General features: G+C 39.4%; 1 protein-coding gene across 12 annotated transcripts in view; it reads left to right on the forward strand.

Annotated features, from left to right (window-relative positions):
* The window catches only part of OPCML (opioid binding protein/cell adhesion molecule like), a 1,065,414-nt gene extending 1,052,955 nt beyond the window's left edge, over nucleotides 1-12,459 (forward strand). For all 12 annotated transcript variants that reach the window (XM_053900247.1, XM_053900249.1, XM_019421450.2 and 9 more), the window contains one exon: nucleotides 6,916-12,459. In XM_053900247.1, coding sequence (XP_053756222.1) covers nucleotides 6,916-7,016 — 101 coding nt within the window. In that variant the 3' untranslated portion in view covers nucleotides 7,017-12,459. The remainder of the gene's footprint in view (nucleotides 1-6,915) is intronic.
* The last annotated feature ends 2,137 nt before the right edge of the window (nucleotides 12,460-14,596 follow it).

A 14,596-nucleotide genomic window follows, 5' to 3' on the forward strand; every position in this document is an offset into this window, starting at 1 on the left:
ATCATGGAAAGGAAAAAAAAAATAACAGTGACACCTTTCAATACCTTTATTGCCAATTTTAAGCTTCAAAATCTCTTGCAAGGCAAGATCTCATCAGTAAGCTTAAATATATTTGAGGGGAGCTTTGTGCTGAGTTTGGGTACTTTGATTTTCAAAACCTGCTCCTCCAGAGGGTTATCATCCACCGCTTGAATGCAGCAGCAATGTCTTTCTTCCAGAGCAGCTAGCTAGGCCTGTAGTCTGATTCTAGGTGAAGCCCTCAACCAAATTTGCTTTTTAAAAATCTAATATTTAATATTGAAAAGTTAACCACCTTCTCAAAAGTGGACTTCATTTTATTTATTTGTTTGTTTGTCTATTTCTTTATATCCTTCTCTGCTGAGGTTCACATCTGGCCATAAAATCTTCCCTCTGGCCCAGAGGGCACATGTCAATTGACCTCCATGCCATTTACCATTTCTTGAATTTATCTCTTGTTCATTTCTGTGCTCTGTCTCTTCTTTCTATATTCTGAAGACTAAAGAAGTTTTGTCTGCATATCTAGCCCCAAGGTATTTTGTAGTTGTCATTGTTGTCATTCATAGTTTGGTTTGTGGCTTTGCATTATCATTAAAGCTTTTATTTTAACAACAGTTAGTATTGAAAGGGTGGAGAAAGGACTGGATCAGGGGAAAGGGCAAAAATCGACGTTCTCACTTCCAATTTATGCCTGAAAAATATTTAATTAAACCTGATATTTGTATTAACCATTCTAATTGAACTGAGTCATTGTTAACCATAAAAATGATTCCTTAAATGTGCCAGTTGCCCAGAGGGCGTTGGGCCTCTAAATACACTTGCTTCCCTAGGAAGCTTTAATCTATTATTTGTAGCCACTTCAGGTCTTTTAAGGAGAGACCAGGTCACTTGCTTGCTCATCGTAGCCAAATTTGCTTTCAGCTGGTGTTTGACAGTTATCCTTGACAACCTAGGATTCCACAAGGTCTCTTTATTTGAAGCAGGATCCCCATAAAAGATCCTATTTTAAGGATCAGCAGTTACTGTCCTGGTTTTAATTCACCTCATATTTATTCATCCTTTACTTCAGTGATCTTATACATCATCTTTATTTTTTTTTAGAGTACGTAATTTATTTATTTAAATTCAAGTAGTTAACATACATTGTAATATTGGTTTCAGGAGTAGAACCCAGTGATTCATCACTTACGTATAATACCCAGTGCTCATCCCAACAAGTGCCCTCCTTAGTATACATCACTCATTTATCCCATCCCCCAATGCAATATCTCTCCAGCAACCCTCAGTTTGTTTTCTGTATTTTAGAGTCTCTTATGGTTTGTCTCTCTCTGCTTTAATATGATTTTTCCTTCCCTTCCCTATGTTCATCTGTTTTGTTTCTTAAACTCCACATAGAAGTGAAATCATATAATATTTTTCTTTCTCTGACTTATTTCGCTTAGCATAATACACCCTAGTTTCATCTACCTTGTTACAAATGACAAGATTTAATTTTTTGATAGCTGAGTAATATTCCATATATATTATATTCCATATATATACATATATGTATATGTATGTATATGCATTATATATATATATATATACACACACACAAAACCACTCTTCTCCATTCTATACATTAAAAAAAAAAATGTTTTAGAGAAGTTGATTTTCTTGTCCAAAGTCATCCTGCTAGTGAGTACCAGCGTCAGAATTCAAATTCTGTTCTCTCTGACTATTGAATTAAATTCTCTTAATACTCCAACAGGAAGGGTATTATTGAGATGAAAGCAATTTTGGTTATTTGTTCCAAATGACTTTCTACTCAGAATCTGGGAGGATTTAAAAATTTTCCTTCCTTCCTTCGTTTCTTCCGTCTTTCCTTTTTTCCCCTTCCTTCTTTCTTTCCCTTTTTCAATTGTTTGTTGACTGATTTAGACTGGGAGAAAGGATATTCCAGGTCCTATTAAAGTATAAGCTTTGTCAAAGCACAGACTGTCTGCTTTTCTCTCTGAAAACAGAGACTGGCTCACATCAGCCTCCAACCAATACTTGCTGAGTGAATGGCAGTGGCTTTCTGAGGCTAGTGTGGGGTCCCTTACTCTTGCAAGGCTGATCCTTTGCCTTTGGACCATGCATGGAACTTGGCTTTGGACTTCTCCTATCATTCTGCTCTATGTCCCATATCTTTCCATGGTCCTCATGGTCAATGGCCTCTCTCAGCAACAGACCCCCAACTCAGGATCTCACCTCCTCTCTTTGTCACCAGCAAAACCACATCTCAGGTTTAACATACTTGGGAAAAATTGAAATGAGCCAATATTAGCCTCAACTAAGGAGTGGAAGGTAGCAGGTGTGGAGGCGCCATAGTGGTGGTTACCATGATCACATGACTGGCTTGTACCAGGCACTATGCTAACCAGTCTGACTTTTTAATTATTCTGTAAATTCAGTATTATTACCTCTATATTCAATAAGAAAAGTGAAAACTACCTTGTCTGAGATCATATAGCTGGCATGCCACAGAGTCAGGATTTAAACCCAAATTGGTCTGATTCCAAAGTTTCCAGGATTGGTTGCACTTTTATAGTGGTCATTGCCTTTATCCCAAAGGATATTTAAGGCTGCAAAGATGAGACAGCAAAGCCAAGGGGTATAGATGCATCTAAATCCTTTCTTAAATTTCATAGAAGATTTCTATTTTACCTGTGCATCCAGGGATTCTGTTCCTTAGACATTTGGTCCCATCTTTCTTTCAAACCTTTGTCCTTTATCCAAATGTATTTCAGGGTTAGTTTTTTGTAGTAGAACACATAATTGAAAATCTACCTCATGTTTCCAAATTCTGGATTCTAAGTTTGAGATAAGAACTAACTTTCTCCCTATTTCCACCAAGAAGAGGTGGGGGGAGGCGGATGAAGAGGAGGAGAAAGAGGAGGAGGAAGTGAAAAGGAGGAGGAGGAAGTGGAGGAGGAGGAAGAGGAGGAGGGGAGGAGCAGGAAAGCACCATTTGAATTCCTGACCATGTTTATTGAAATTAATACTAGTATTACTTTGGATGCCAAGTATTTGGAGAAGTCCATGTAGTTGTTGTTACCTGAAAAAACCAAGTATAGGAAAACCATAGTCAGCTTGACATCTGAAGATGTGTGTTCAAGCTTTAGTACTACCACTGCTAGGCTCAGGTGAACTGTTCCTCCAGTAACATGCCCTTCCCTTAACAGATTCATTGAGCTAACATTTGCAAAAGCCTCCTACCAGCCTAAGGGACCAAACATAAGTCCTGAGTGATCATGGAATCACACCAATTAGCTAAACAGTGGTAATCTATATTAAAGCACAAAGAAGCACATCACTAATCAGGTGAGTGGCCTCTGCAAGAGGAAACCCTAAGGGAGACACCCAAACCAAATGCTTTCTTCATTAATAGTAAAATCAGGGTTACTGTAATGATGATATTAAAAAAAAAAAAAAAACAGCTCATAGATGATGGCTTTTATTTCACATTCCTCGAACCTAGAGAGTGGTACACAGATGTGAGCCTCTGTTCCTGCTCTGAACAAGGTACAAGAGCCCTCCTGTATGTCCCTCTACTGACATTTGGTCCAGCTACCAAAACTTTTTTTTTAAATTTTTTTTTTAACGTTTATTTATTTTTGAGACAGAGAGAGACAGAGCATGAACGGGGGAGGGTCACAGAGAGAGGGAGACAAAGAATCTGAAACAGGCTCCAGGCTCTGAGCTGTCAGCACAGAGCCCGACGCGGGGCTCGAACCCACGGACCGTGAGATCATGACCTGAGCCAAAGTCGACGCTTAACCGACCAAGCCACCCAGGCGCCCCTAACTACCAAATCTTAAATGTGTGCAGGATCCATGAGGAAAGAGATGCTAATTTTAATCTCCGTTGTAGTGGATTAGATTAACTCATTGGCCAGACTAGCTCAGCCACTCCTCATAGATTGATTGGCCAAAGGCGGTTTGGCGTTAAATTACCATATTGTCTGATATATAAAGCAAGGCTTATCACACCTGCTGAAGAGTAAAGCTCCTTGGAGCTGCATAGAAAATGTGGCCACAGAAAAGGAAGCCCTGGGGTCCAGGAATGTTTGGTGCCCTCTTGCTGTTTTAGGAGATGACATGCTGAGGTGCAAAAAGCCACAGTGGTGATGGAACCAAGGCCAGAGAGGGGATGCCGGTCAGCTAGGGAGCAGCAGAGTCATACAGAGAAATTAGGTCCTCAGATTCCTCACCAGTTGTACTTACCAATTCATATGGCTGTGGTCCTCAGAAAACATGCACAAAGGGTCATTTTCCACAGAAAGGAAGTCGAGTGGAAACAATCAAGGGTACAGGCTCTACAGAAAGAGTGACTCAATTCTAATCCAGCTTTATATGTATAAGTTGTGTGACCATAGTGAGGTACTTAACTGTTCTGTTCTTTAGTTTCTCCATTTATAAAATGGACATGCCAGTAGTCCATAACTCATAGCCTTTTGTGAAGATTAAATGAGTTAATATGTGTGTAGCATTTAGAATCCTGCTTGCAACTTAGAGAACACAATGCAAATGCATGTTACCATCATCATCCTAAGCAAGCTGAGCAGTCTCTATGTCTGCTAAGTCACACTCACAGTTTGGCTTCCACTCTACGGAACACTCAACTGAAATTTAACTGTGGCTATAAACCCTCTGCCTGATCAGTAATGAACATCTTATTGCAACTGCCACACACCACCAGAAACATTCATTTCTCTTTATGATTCTGCCTCCTTCTCTCTCTGTACCTCACCCTTCATGCTTTGCCTTCCTCATATACTGTTTTTCTTTCCTGCTTTGTTTTAGCTATACCCCACCTTGTGCTGGTAGCATGGCATCTACAGAAATGCTTAAGTCCACTGGTAGAACTTGGAATAAAGTGATTCCTACACTAAAGATCTCTGTCTCTTTAGGGTGGAGCTTATTAATCTTTCAATTGTTTCTTAAGTTAATATCAGCATCATGAATTAGACAAAGATACACACAGACACATAGTTTAATGCATGTCCTCTCCATATATAACATTATTATAATAAATATTATGTTAAATATATAAATAACATATAAATATATAAATAACATTATAAATATTATTATAAAATATATTTGATAGATACTCTTAAGGAGACATGTATATCTTACAAATCTATATTGCTCATTTTCTTATAAACTCATTTAAAAAATGTAAGTCTTTCATTTTTTGAAGAACACAATATAGATAATTGCTTTGGGCTCCATCTTGGGCATTTTTCAACTCCATACATTCTGTAGGCCAGTATGGCTCCTTAGGATATATGTCTTGACTGATGGAGCCTCCAGAGTCAGGCTACTTTTCATAAATATGTATGGAGCCTTCCTGGAGATGATAGCACTGGGCTTGTGACTGGATCCTGCCCTTTTTTGTGAATGCTCTATAAAAAAAGTGTGCAGCAATATGAACCAGACTCTCAAGCTAGCAAGTAAATGTGAATTTTTAGTCAATAGGAGAACTGTGTACATTGTAAATCAGAGGAAGGAAATATATCCATGTGAAAATCCGTGGACTGGGAACAGTTACATGCTCATTGCTAAAGTGAGGGGCCTGTACTTCCCAAAGCAAAAGGTTAGCATCAGTCCCATCCTAGGCAAGGCAGGGATCCACAGCATCATGCTGTCTTGAGACTCTGTACCAACTGTGCTTCTTAAAGTAATCATGTCTATTTCCAATAAGCCAATTTGCTTCTAAAAGGATCAGGGAAGTCCTGTCTTGAGAAGGTAAAAAAAAAAAAGCCATGCTTGTCTTGTCTGCAGCTCCCTTTCTTTGCCACTGGCTCTACAGGAATACCTCTTGATGGCTTCTTACCCCTGTCTTATACTCGATTCCAAGTTCCCTGGAATCCTCTCTGCCTGCAAGCTACTGGTGTCTTGCTTATGACTGCAGTTTCTTATGCTTTGCAAATAAAGGTGATGGAGGAATAAAAAGGTGAATTAGATGCTGATCCATGTGCCCTGGGTCCTTGAAACAGACTAGGACAATCCCATTTCATGTGGTTTGTTTTCTCAAAGGTAGCAGATTAAGTGAAAGGACCAACACTTGTGACTCAATGGTCTTGTTTTACAGTGGAGCATGGATGACTCACTAGGGGCATTTAAAAGAGCCAAAGAGGCCAGAAGAAAGGGCAAAGGGAGAACTCCATCAGGCCACACCATTAGGTGGCAATGTGGACAGAATACAGAGTCTTTGTGGCCTTTGGAGAGGCACTGCTACTGCTGGGATAAACCCAATCATAGTCTCTAAAACTCTAGAGTGTAACAATCCATTCTTCCTCAGCTACCTCAGGAGGAGCTTCCACAATACCTAAGTCATACAGGATAAAAAGTTGGCCACACCAACACATAGACTCCTGTTGCTCACAAAATGTTCCCATTCCTGTATCCTCCTTTCCTCTACCTGCTTCTCTCCACTGTGGACCGTCTCCCTCCCCTGTTTTGCTTCTCCCATCCCTGTCTGTTCTGGACACCTTTTCCACAGTTAGAGGTGCTGCTTATGGAGCAGCAGTCAAATCCTGCCATGCCACTTAGCTCTGTCTGCTACTCTAAATTTTCAGCCAATAGGCCTAATGACTGCCATTGCCTCCTTCTATCCCTTTTATTTTTTAAACCCCAGTCTTTGAGAGCAGGCTGTAGTGGTGGGTATGTGAGCGATTTGCCCCTTTGAGTTTCTAAATATTCCCAGTGGGTGCTTTCCATTTTTCCAGATTTCAAGGGATCAATGGTGGGAGGTGGGAGATGGGGGAATGCTCACAGAGAAGCATGTTTGTATATCTGCTTGTCAGGGAATAAGTATGGTATCCTTCAAGTGCATGCTAATGGGTCTGTCTCTCTTTCCCCTACACAGGGCCTGGAGCAGTCATTGATGGTGTAAACTCGGCCTCTAGAGCACTGGCTTGTCTCTGGCTATCAGGGACTCTCTTTGCCCACTTCCTCATCAAGTTTTGATAAGAAATCATAGGTCCTCTGAGCAACGCCTGCTTCTCCATATAACAGACTTTAATCTACACTGCGGAGGGCAAACAAGTTTGGGCTTCTTTTTGTTTGTTTTTGTTCTTCTTGTTTTTTTGGGGGGAGGGTTGGTTTATTTGAGTTTTTCTCCAGTTTGAATGAGTGGGGTTGGGGGATGGGTGGGCAGGATTCTACCATGTGTAGGGTAATCATTCATTGGTGTGTCCAAAAATGGAATCTATCCCTGCTACCTGGGCCCTTTCCTTTCCTCTGCTCCTCTCCCCATCATCATCACTACGAACCTCTCCTCCCCCAACACACCAAACCATAAGCTCCATTTGGGCAAAAACGTGCCTCATGATAAACACCCTGAAGACACAACTTGACTTACAATGTAGTGCACAGCAAGAGTTATATCCAAGTGTCCTATTATCTGTGTCTTTTAAGCTTTGGGCCATTTTCTTTATTATAATGTACATATCCCTCCCTCCATGTTTACTATTATCTAATTACATTGGGGTTCACATCCTTTCTTTCTGGGAAGGTCTGAATACACCCATATCCATATATGTGTATATATGGATATATACACATATATATGTGGATATATACACATATATGGATATTCTTGTCACCTTCTCTAGCCACTCTGTCCTATTCACTTGCTCTATTACTATGTGGGTTAGAGGTTTGGGGTTATTCACACAACCTAAAAGTAAAAGTTTAGAAGTCACTTGACCAAAAAAGAGGGGAAGCATTTTGACGACAGTACTTCTTTTTTAAAAATGCTGTCTAACTCATAAAACAAAATGATCTATGGATGACTGATTATTTAGGGCTTATCAAGCTATCACAAGAATCATATGGTTATCCATCTACTTGACTGTGTGACTTATCTCTCCCTCCAATTATCTACCCACCCATCTTTCTCTGTAGCAATCTATTTACTCTATTTATCAATCTATCAATGTAATTATCTAACACTTCTCTATATTTCTTCCCTACTACTCACTATCAATTCATCACCATATTAATTTCTAATCATATTGTGTCTATTTCACTATATTCATTTCTCCTCTACCTTCAGCAGACACTGGCATCTTCAAAATTACCTATCAACTTTCATATGAAAGCCAATGGTCTCACAGGCTAACAGCATAGAAAAGCAATATGTCGTGGACTCTTTGGAAGGTGATATCCCATCTACCTTCCAAAGTAGATGCCATTAACAGATGGACCAAAGTAGCAATCTAAGGATCAGTCACTCACCATTCCTGGAGTACTGTGTTTCCAAAAGTATCTTCTTGGGAAGCAGATCAGCCCTGGAAAGGCCTTGATCAGTGCCATGTTTTGTTTTGTTGTTGTTGTTGTTTTCCTTTCATATTTGAAGGATCAAGATGCCAAACTTCATGTTTCCCTCGGCCTTCCAAGAAAGTGTGTGTCAGAAACCTATGGGATTTACTCCATGGCTGGCTTTTCTTAATAGCAAGAACAGAAAAGAGGAAACACATATCTGTCTCTGCAGTGAAGAGAGAAGTCTACCTGTCTGAGTGCAATGAATTCAGCTATTGTCTCCTCCCTCTTCCAGTTTTGGTTTAATCTGTTTGAAAACTATCCAGTAAAAAGCTGATGAAAACCAATTACATGGCGGGTGTGTTGACAACTCTGGTATTTGTTTCAGGAAGCTCTTCTGAGCTGAGGGCACTTGAGCAACTGACTTAATTTCCAAGCACTTGATTAACACAACACTGCAAACAGGAGGGGAAAGTGTAAGTGACACACAATTTCCTCTGATACAGGCTGCTTCTCCAGTGGCTTTGTGGAAGAATGTCCTCAGTTTTCCATTTTCAAAGCAGATCCAGCAGACAAACAAGAGATGACCTGACTTTTACGCATCATTTCCTGAGACAAGAAAGATTCAGCCAACAAGGGTGCCTATAATCCAAAAGAATGGCATTGAAAACCACGCAAGCTTATGCCTCTCTTTACCCGTGCTGCAAGGACTGACCTACTGAGATGATGAGAAAGGAAAGAAGCATCAACAGTGACTATCTCACAGACCTGCTCTGCCTCAGTGGGAAGCTTTCAGGTCCACAATCTAAAAAATAATAAATATGAGCCTTATAGAGCTCCATTCCCTTAATGCTTAATTGATCTTCTGCCTCCAATATAAATGACCTCTTTGTTTTGTCCATAGTGGCACATGAACATGACATACACAGTGGGGTAATATATACTTAGATATGTATGACATACATAGATACCTACATGTATACAAAGGTAGGTAGTCTTGGCATACAAAATGCTAGGCACTTTTGTAAGAGTTGGAGATGGTGTGAGTAAAATTAATATTACATTTGACAGCTATAAACAGACATCTGCATTTCCTAGTGAGCTGCCAGGAGCCAGATTCTGGGAATATAAATGATGTGCCAAAAGCAGTGTATTGATTCCAAGTTCCAGGGACAATCATGAGCAGATGCAAAGTCAGAATTAAAGGTCGGACATCAGTGTTTCAGATCTGTCATCACATTCTGCACCCGGAGTCAGGTTGGTGTCAGACATTGTATGGGGATTAAATTCATCATTTGAGTGTTCTACTGATAATAAATGTTACTTTGGAGTAAAGTAAATGTGGAGGCTCTGGGGAGTAACACAGTGCTTGCTGCCTTGGAGAACACAGTGCTTGAAATGGACAAGCTATACATGTTCTTCATGTCAAGGGTTGTTCTAGAGGAAGGGACCCATCCTCCTCTGGCCAGGAAGATCACCAGAACCTTTTGAACATGATGAGGCTGGGTCTCAGAGTCACTATGGAACTCTATGCTGCCCTCTTCCACTGGATACCAGGAAGCACCTCTGGTGTTTGCCTATTCCAACCATGTTTTAGAGGGAAAAAAAAATCCTACAGTCAATACTCATCTGTCTGGGATAAAGAAAATCAAGTAAATAAGTAAATAAACCAAGTAAATAAACCAAGAAAACTGGGCACTAGGAAAGAAAATGGCTCTTCTTCACTATAAACATACTCCAGCTTCTGTGTTGTTTGGGTTACTTTTGTGGGGATGGCTCCAACAAACAGGAGCTGTTACCCAACATTTGAAGCGTATAGAATATTAAATGCTACTAAGGACAATATCCACACTCACACATGCTTTTTCAGCTTCCAATATGGAGGGTAGATGGATAATGCCTGTTGTATAGATTTTTTTTAAGGTGCCAGTGCCAAGAATGGGGGTAGGGGTAAAGAAGGAAGGTAAACAAAACTCTGGGCAACTTATAACTCTCCATGGGTTTTTCATATGGGAAGGAAACCAAATAAGACTTATCATGAGATTGGGTGTGACAAATTCAGCAATGTACTTACTCTGAAACCTTCCCCCTTCTTAAAACACAGTTAATATGTATTGCCACCAAAGTAATGCCAATGAATGAGCTAGTGTTAAGGCTCTGGTCAAGCTTGTTTTTCAGTAGTTTATTGTCAAGTGCCTGATACAGTCATCTGCAAGTCTAAGCAAGTGTGTTTAGTTTTTTTTTTTTTTTTTTTTTTTTTCATTCTTGTTTTAACTGGGGGAGAGGGGACATTTAGGTGAGCAGTGGTCAAAACATGCACATATGTTATGCAGGGAGCATTGTGCACGGCTGTTCTACTGCAATTGTGCTAGCTGAAATGGAAGGAAAGTTAAGGCTTTCTATGAAAAATAGGCCTTGGTCTTTGTCCCCTGAAACCTATGTCTCATACTAGATGATACATTCCACAGGTTGGGCAGTTTTTCTCAAAACCTGGGTGCGAAGTGTGCTCCACTGGGTGGAAGTGGACTCCAGAAACTCCACAACCAAGGCTAAATTTAAGGGCCTGTTTCTGCATGGATCCAGTAAACTTGATCTCAACATGGAGATGTTAACAAGTTCTCCTTATTTTGGAAGAACTCTTATGTGAAAAGAGCAGAGAACCTCCAAGTGGGCTGTCAACATCAAAGAAAGCTTATCATTGCCATCGCGTCCAGAAATGGAATGCTCTAGTTTTGGTTGGTACTTCCAATGCCAAAAGGAATGTTTTCTCCTCTGTAGTTGTATATGGATGTCATCAGAGCCATGGGGAGAAAGAGGGTAGGAGTGGCTCAAGATAAGATGGATTATGGGAGGAGGTTTTTTCCAATTTGACCCTGAGTCCTCACCCAGAACCAGCCCACTTTCCCTTCCCACCTACCCACCTCCCCAACCGCAAACAAACAAACAAACAAAAACTTATTTAATGTAAAGTTTAATATATTTGAAATTAGGGAAAGGAGCATAAAATTCTTCTTGTTGGCAAATTTACTTTTTTGTCCTTTTCTCCAAGAGCGAGGATGTTTTGGTTTTGTTTCACACAAGTTATATTCCTAGAAACTTACACCCAATTGCCTCTTCTACCATCCAGAGCTTCCCTTTTGATTTTAAGACAAATAAGTTTGAGTAGTTTCAGTAAAACTTCACAGGTGTGTAACTAGGAAAGCAACATTTTCAAAAGATACCATATGATGAGGACTCCTAATGATCACTAAAAGCAAACAAATAAAAATGCCACTCTCATTTCCCTCATTTCTTAAGAGAAGAGAAGTAAATGAAAGGAAGAAGAAATAGATTTGCAATTAAAAGATAGGGCAGAATGACAGAGCTGAACCAGTGCAATTGAGCCTTCAGGTGCAGGAGCCTCAGAGTCCAAGGGGATGTGGAGTGGACTTAATTAGGCGCCATTGTCTTCATCCTAAAAGTAAGCAGCTAAGCCTCATTTCCAATATTTTAAAGAGATTCCTTTTTGTTTCTTTCAATGGTGCCCTTTTAAAGGCATACAATTGTTCCATGTCACTGAGTGGAGAAAGAAAGATTGTGAACCCTCTACTATCCTTCTAGGGCCGCATTCTACATTATTGGCAGATTTATAAGGATATCAATAATAGCAAAGATAAGTAATAATAGCTGCCCTTGTGTTAGTTAAAGGGAGCATTTTTAATCATTCAAAAATTTTTGTGACCTGTAAAGTGCAGTTGTGAGGAATGTGTGGGTGTACAAAAAAATGTATCTGTCAAGTTCAGAGTCCTTTAGATTAAAAAAATATATATATATGACTTATCAATGGTGCCGTTATAGCTGTGTCAGACAATGGGTGTGCCCATTCTCACAATTATCCTTAAAACAAATCTATGTTTAAATGCTTTAAAAATTATCACATGATACAAGAGTATAACTTCTAGAGTTCTTTTTCTTTTATTTTCTTTCTTATTTTTTCCTTCAAAAATCAATGAAGACTTGATTTCTGTCAATAATTGTATTAAGGGTGAATATACTACCTGAATTTTGTGCATGTTACATTGTAGTTGTAACCTTTTCTAATTCAGGATGAATACGAGATGGTTGTGATTGTGCAGTGTATCAATAAAGTTCAAAGAAATTTGTAACATTTGGGGGGTTGTTTATTAGGACATCTTGTTAAGTATCCAGGAATGGAGAAAAACAGGCTATGCTTTTCCCATATGCTTCTCCCATATGTGTGCTTTAAGCTTTGGGGAGTAGATGCAATCAGAAAACTGAGTAGCCTATTTCTCTCTCTCTCTCTCTCTCTCTCTCTCTCTCTCTCTCTCTCTCTCTCACACACACACACACACAGAGTAGAAGGAAGTCTAGGCACGTTGCATATTATACCTATATATTTGAATATCTATGCCATTTACAAATAATAGAAAATGTAGCTGCAGCCTCAAAGTCTAAATTATGTCTTGACCTAATCTAAAATGAAATCAATAGAGAAGTTGCAAGAAAAAAAATGACACTCCTTAACAGTTCCTGTGACTTGATTCCACTGAATCATAACCGCTTTGACAAGAGTACATATGTAGAAAATATGGTGGCTATGATGTGCATTTATTCTTAAGAGTGTATGTAATTGGATTGATTGTTTCTCCATCTTAGGTTTTTACTATAGTATACATATGGGAAATAGCATAAGAAAGGGATCGGAAGAAGAAGCTCCCTTTTTCTGATTGTCTTTTCTAAAACATTGTTCTCGTTCAACAAAACTCCAACACCTCTATCTTCATCGCTTGTCCATCTGCTTTTCTGAAAGGATGGCTATTAACCTCTTTCTTACAATTCAGCTTCTCATCAATCATTTATACATCAGCTAACCCTTCCTAATTCTGCCATTAACTAACTATGTGATCTTGGACTGGACACTTGACCCTCCTTTTCTTTGACTCCTCATTTGCACCATTTTTGAATTTATTCTTGTTGGTATGTTCTATTTCAAAAATTTTAGGACAGTTTTTATTTCTCATTCAGCTATTGGATTTCACAAGACTACCCCCACATGAAGCCTAGGGCCAATGGCTAACTATGGTTTTGAATACAACAGAAAGTGTGTTAAAATTCTCCAGTTGGCTTTACATAATAGCTAGCTCCTCTGGCTATGACCCTGAGCTAGATTTATGAGGCTTATTTCTTATTGGGTTCATAGGTAAACAATGGGTCATTCCTAACCTGTTAAAACTTAGTCTCACCCAGGATGCGTGGGTGGCTCAGATTAAACATCCGACTTCAGCTCAGGTCATGATCTCACAGTTCTTAAGTTTGAGCTCCACATTGGGCTCCCTGCTGACAGCTAAGAGCCTGAAGCCTGCTTCAGATTCTGTTTTCCCTCTCTATCTGCCCCTCCCCACTCAAGCACATCCTCTCTCTCTCTCTTTCTCTTTCTCTCTCTCTCTCTCTCTCTCTCTCTCTCTCTCTCTCTTTCTCTCTAAAATAAATCTTAAAAAATTAGTCATCCCAACAGAAGATGGAGAACAGATAGCTTGATAAACTAGGTCATGTTCTTTGTAAATTAAAATACCAAGAATATGGTGGTACCAATGACTGAGAGTTTCCAATTTCCTCGGACTCATTGTAAAATTATGACTTGTCAAGGTAACAAATTCCAGTCCCCCTTACCATCATAATACCTTTAGTGCTACCCTTTCCTTTCTCCTCTTTCTTCCTCCTTTTAATCATCCTCTTCCCATCCACACCTGACCATCTCCTGCTTCTGTTCATACCACAGCATTTACCCATCTATTGGCTCTCCTGCTGAGGCATAGACATTCATTGGTCTTTCATTCCATCTGGCCACTCAGTTCCATCAGTCTTCTGTGTACCAATTTATTCTTCCATTAGCAAACCATTCATCTCTTTATTCATATATTATCTCCCCATTTATCTAACTCCTATTCTATCTATATACTCACGAAACTCCCTAATATTACTATTCTCATTTATTTATTTAAACCATGTATATTTCCCTTACCTGTCAATCCATCCACCAAGATTTCTCCAACTAGCCTTTGGTAGACATACCTATTTATCAAGCCACTTCAAGGTAATGAAAATCTTTGCTGCTATCTATTCATTCTGCAAGGGAGCCTCTATCTGGTTATTCTTAAGCTCGGCAGCTAAATTATTGGATACATTTTTGTTATCTTCACCCAAAATACACCCTATTAAAAACATATCTACAGAGAAGGGCTTTAGTAAATATATTAAGGGCATACTTTGTTCCTATCAGGATA

The sequence above is a fragment of the Panthera pardus genome, unplaced genomic scaffold (genome assembly GCF_024362965.1).
Source record: "Panthera pardus isolate Hobbes unplaced genomic scaffold, ASM2436296v1 HiC_scaffold_12, whole genome shotgun sequence".
NCBI lineage: Eukaryota > Metazoa > Chordata > Mammalia > Carnivora > Felidae > Panthera > Panthera pardus.